Raw genomic sequence first — 5,782 nt, 5'->3', positions numbered from 1 at the left:
TTATGTATTGTTGGCACTCTGTTGCTTACGACGTCAAGGTTCTTGTTGATCTGATCAATGGAACAGCCTGCAATGAAATTAACGTGCAAGTGGCTGAGCACTCCACAGACACGTGTACCCTTTATGTAGTTCTTGGGGATATTCAGCGTGACACAGTGTGACAAGGCTGACCCTTTGAATTACAGGCACAACAGAAACAGGAAGAAAGAGTGAGAGAAAGTTGTGGTGAAAGAGTACAGCAGGGTTCACCACCATCCCCTGCCGGAGCCTTGTGGAGCTTTAGGTGTTTTGGCTCAATAAACACTCACAACGCCCGGTCTGGAAATCAAAACCGCGAGTCCGCTGCTCTAACCACTGGGCCATTGCGCCTCCACATGTATGAATATATATATCATATTCCACCATGGAAACAGACATTAAATGATGATGATATATATAGAGATAGATGTATTAAAAGAAAATCAGGCTAAGTCAAATAAATACATTTTGAATCTGATACTTGCATGTTTTAGTAAATTTGTAAAAGAAGAAAGGATTTAATATATCTTAAGGGACAAGGATTCTAAGCACTTCTCATGAAGTAAATAAGTGAAGCCTTTCCTTAGATATGACATTGGTCTATTATATAAAGTCATATTCCAAAAATATCAGGTAGGTATTTCTTACAGCTAAGTAAACTCAGCAATGTTTAATTTAACACAATTTTGACTTAATCATGCATTATCTTGGCAGGTGTGAGAAACCACATCAGGCTGGTTTCAACATAAAATACTTAGAATATTTGGGCCTGAAATGGCTGAGATTTGGAATTTCTTTCTTGCACATATTTTTTTTCCTGCTATCATTGACTTTCAACTATTTCCAAAGAAATATTATCTTCACATTAATCTCATTGGTCTTGAGCCAACAAAGGTCATGGGCATAGGAACAGTCCTTTCCTCCAGATTAATAACACACACACACACACACACACAAAAAAAACTCCAGAGCACTTATCAAAATTGCATCACAATTTTACTTAATTTCAACCTTTTACATACTGAGTTTAAAACCAGCAGTCAACTTAACCTTTTATTTTTACCAGGTCATCAATAAAATATAGAGAAAGATTGAACTGGGATTGATTTAATCAATTTGGATCAATCTTCTCACGCAAATTCATGGTTTTCAGTCTGAGAAATCAATATTTTATATATATCTAAATATATATGTATAAAAATATATAATATATATATAAATATACTTAAGTATATATATATATATCTATGTATATTTAAATATATATATATATATATATATATAAATATATATCTAACTAAATATATATATCTACACACACACACACAAAGTGGATTTTAAAAATAAAATAATGTACTTACCGTTATTCAGGTTAAAAAGAAAGCTACACATGTACTTGTCGTACACTTTACCTCGCCTATCAGCTTCGTCTTGAGAAATTATCTATACACATGGAAATGAGAGAAAAATAAAAACAAATATATATATATATTGGGATATGAGATGTAGTCACAGTTGAAAAATGTGTGGCTAGAAAGAGAAAAATATACCATGACATGGGATAGAGATGAAAACAATATACGGAGATATCATATTACATACGAAGTACTAATAGAGAAATGGGTATTGATTGAAAGGGAACAATACACACTGTGAGATGAAACTATTTAAAGTGTTAATATACAATGTTTAGTAAATTACAGGAAATCACTACATAAATAAAAATAATATTATACACACACACATCACCTAACTTTTACTATAAGTTGATGAATGTCTTCTAAGTGAAATTTGGTAGATGAAAACTGCACGGAAGCCCATATGTGCATGTGTGTGGGTTTATCTGTGTCTGTACTGACACTCCTTGCACAGGGATGAGAGTGTTCAACCCTAACCCTAACTTCACCCCCCACGTAAACAAAAATTAGTCCAGCAATTCCATAGCTGATGCATAAAAGGCATGAGATATGAATACTTTACTTGATAAGAAGGGTCATTATGAGGTATGAGCATCTAGCCATAGAACACTGCCTCAGTAAGTCCCATGTAACCCATGTCACTTTGGAAAAAGTTGTAAAAACAGTGATCATGATGATAACAGAATCCACTTGCTGAGCAGTTCCTTCTGCTGTACATAAGTATTTTATCCACAACCTCTTATTAACACACAAACAATACATATTAACCTCAAGACACAAATCTCTCAACCTTTACCTCTAACTAATCTCATCTGTTTAGGCTAAATTCTCTATTTTATTTCCTTTAGGAAACATGGCATCTGCTCTTATGTAGAACCCAGTATCTCTAACAGTTGTTTTTCAAAACTGGACATTAATTAGCGACAAAAATTAAAGTTTCATTCCTCTGAGTATATGTTGTCTCTTCCACTATCAGCACTTCTCCCTATCACTAATTCTTATCTTACAATGAAACTATGTGTGTATGTATACATACACAGACACATACACACATGTATATATATATATAGACTTAGGGTGGTATACTGAATTACTCATCCAGTTTAATGTGACCATTTGGCCCATGGCTGCTTTTGTAGAAGCATGAAAGGTTAAGAAATTATGACAATGTCTACATGGTTGCTCAAGTTTCTAGAAAGAGCAGTTCCAAAAGAAAATCTCTTGATGGGAAATAGCTGTGAAGTATGAACCACTGACTACCTAGGATATAACCATGATGATGATGGTGATGATTATGCAAGAAGTAGCAGTGGTGAAAGTGATAGCTTCAGTTGAAACAACAACTGCCAGCAGCAGCAGAAGGGCTGTTCAGGCTCCCTGTCTGTTTTGGCATAGTTTCTATGGCTGGATGCCCTTCCTAATGCCAACCACTTTACAGGGTGCACTGGGTGCTTTTTACGTGGCCCCCACAAGATTAGGGATGCTCAGCTGGAGAGGGTTGTAGGGAATGAGCCTGTAGGCAAGAACAATCACGTTTTTACTTAGCTTGACATGGCTTTTCAAGCACAGCAAACTGCCCGGAGTTTTGGTTCCTTGTCATCCCCTCTATGAGTCCCAACGTCTGTAGATCTTTTCTCACCACTTTGTCCCATGTCTTCCTGGGTCTACCCCTTCCACATGTTCCCTCTACAATTAGACATTGGCACCTCTTGATGCAGAACACTGATTCAAGCATCTCAAATAAAAGCCGTACAGAAAACTAGAATGTCAAAATACCAGTCAATGGTGTCATATAATTGCTAAACTTTGTTAACCACAAGCGCCATTTCACTAAAGGAGGAAATAAAACAACTGAAAAATTAAAGAACAGGACAAGGACAATACAGTTCACTTACCTCACCACAATATTCAGATATAAATTCATTTTTCTCGGCTGACACTTTCAAGAATATTCCCCATCCAGCAACTTCACTTGGGGCCAATAGCAAGTGCTGGGGAAAACATCAGGAATAAATGAAAAACAGTAATAAAAAACACACACACACACACATGCCATCAATATCATAAATACATTATGTAAAAGAGATAAAAGGTTGGGTATATGTAAGATAAACTTTTTATTAAGAGTAAACATGTTTAACCCTTTAAGTATTTAAACCAGCCATATCGGGCCAAATTATTCAAGCTGTTTTATGTTCAAAAGAGTTAGATCCAGTCTCTCCCACCTACCCTACAATGTCACTCTAAAAATAAGCAATCACACCATTGAAATCTTGAAGCTGCGAGATAATACATGATTAATTCATAAGAATGTGAATAAATAAGCATCACATTTGACAAATGCTAAAGGGTTGATATACATGTGTTTCATACTTGTATCATCATCATCATCGTTTAACGTCCGCTTTCCATGCTAGCATGGGTTGGACGATTTGACTGAGGACTGGTGAAACCGGATGACAACACCAGGCTCCAGTCTAATTTGGCAGAGTTTCTACAGCTGGATGCCCTTCCTAACGCCAACTACTCAGAGAGTTGTGCATTAATCCAGCTTAAGGAAACTGTTAAGAATATTGGGTTGACTAGAATTTGAGTGGAATTTGACAGAAGGTCATATGTGTATTTGTATATATGAGGATGTTTCTGCAGATATAAAACTAGTTTTGTTGTATATAAAGATTGATAAAATAAATACTAGACTGAAGTGCTATGATGGTCAATACAATTGAGTACACCCTTGAAATCCAGTGACTAAAACCAATAAAAAAAGGTACATATGTTGTTCTCTCATGGGAGGGTCATTATACCAATAAACACACACACACTGGTTCAATACAACTTCTTTATTTTTAGTCAATCAGTTAAACATCTAACCAACTAACTAATCGATTGTTTGCTTAATGCGTTGGTTAAACAAACCCGAAGGATTTAGTCCAAATTGACTCCAGCACTTATTTGAAGTCTGGCACTTATTCTGTTTTTCTTTTTACCAAACCAATAAGCTACAGTGATGTAAACAAACCAACACTGGTGTTTGGTGGTGACATATGAACACTAACATGTGTGCACATGTACACACACACACACAACATGCTTTCACATAAATTCCAACTACCAAATTCACTCACAAAGCATTTGTTGGCTTGAAGTTATCAGTAGAAGACACTTGCCCAAATTACCAGGCTGTGGGACTGAACCAGAAACCATGTGACTACAATGCAAACTTCTTAACCACAAAGCCATGACTGTGTAGCACACAAATAATAATAATAATAATAATAATAATAATAATGATAATTGTACTGAAAATCTGTAATAGAGATTGCATTTATCTACAGTATTTATTGACAGAAAACAATGTCTGTAAGTGTACACACACACACACATACACAAATGTTTATAGAAATTTGCATCCACAGCTTGCAGTATTGCAAAAGTTTCATTAGTGAGTGACAATAAGATAACATCAAACAAATAATTATAACACCATACAATATTACTTTCCTAAACACATACCACTCTTTCACACTTAAATCTCATATTACATAATTCCCCAATATTTACTCTTCAACGAACCTAATAAGGTTATTTCCATTAACTATGACAAGGAGACAATATTTAATAGCATTATCAAAGACATTACTTTGCAAATTACTTTCTGGGGGTTTTATGTGTTTACTATTTTATATTCATTTTCTGTACTAGCATGAATGTGTTGATTACTGACAATTTAGACATTTTCATATTGTTGAAACAAGTTTACTTTTACAGCTAGATTCCGTTTCTATCATTAATTACCTGATCTACCTATAAAGTAGGAATAAAATGAGAAAACCTATAATCCTAAGGTAGATCCAGCAATGAATGTTCTACATAAAAATTTTATGTATAAATAAATAAATAGATGTTTTTTTTTTTTTAAATGAAATTGAAGCTTTTCATGCTACAGAGGTGTGAAACCTGAGTCACAAAACCAACTCTCAGCTTCAGTTTCAATAAATAACTATACCCATCTCTCTGTCTGTATGTATGTACACACACACATACAGATATATACACACACACACAAGGGGGGGGGGGAATAAAATAAATTCCTGGCTTGGAGTAAAAGAAAACACAAGAGGAGCAGTTGATTATGATTTTATTCAACATATTTCCCTCTCAGATTCACACACATATTGCAGTAACCCTCCAGTTTTTCTAAGCCCTGTAAAAGAACTTGGAAGGTTGGGTCTGTAACCAAGCCTTTTGTGATGTCCTTAAGCCAGGAATTTTTCACCACCACATGCTTTTCTTTTTATTTGTGGCTTAACAAGACAACCAATGGTTTTATGTTGAAAAACCTC

General features: G+C 35.0%; 1 protein-coding gene across 1 annotated transcript in view; it reads right to left on the bottom strand.

The window, feature by feature from the left end:
- LOC106874217 (histone-lysine N-methyltransferase EZH2) overlaps positions 1–5,782 on the bottom strand; it is a 182,264-nt gene that overhangs the window by 3,112 nt on the left and 173,370 nt on the right. The window contains exons 19-20 of the mRNA XM_052971199.1: positions 3,332–3,427; positions 1,345–1,461 (exon numbers count right to left, since the gene is read on the bottom strand). Of these exons, the coding sequence (XP_052827159.1) occupies positions 1,345–1,461; positions 3,332–3,427 (213 nt within the window). The remainder of the gene's footprint in view (positions 1–1,344; positions 1,462–3,331; positions 3,428–5,782) is intronic.

This window comes from Octopus bimaculoides, chromosome 1 (genome assembly GCF_001194135.2).
Source record: "Octopus bimaculoides isolate UCB-OBI-ISO-001 chromosome 1, ASM119413v2, whole genome shotgun sequence".
Lineage (NCBI taxonomy): Eukaryota > Metazoa > Mollusca > Cephalopoda > Octopoda > Octopodidae > Octopus > Octopus bimaculoides.
This window is presented reverse-complemented; position numbering and strand designations above follow the sequence as displayed.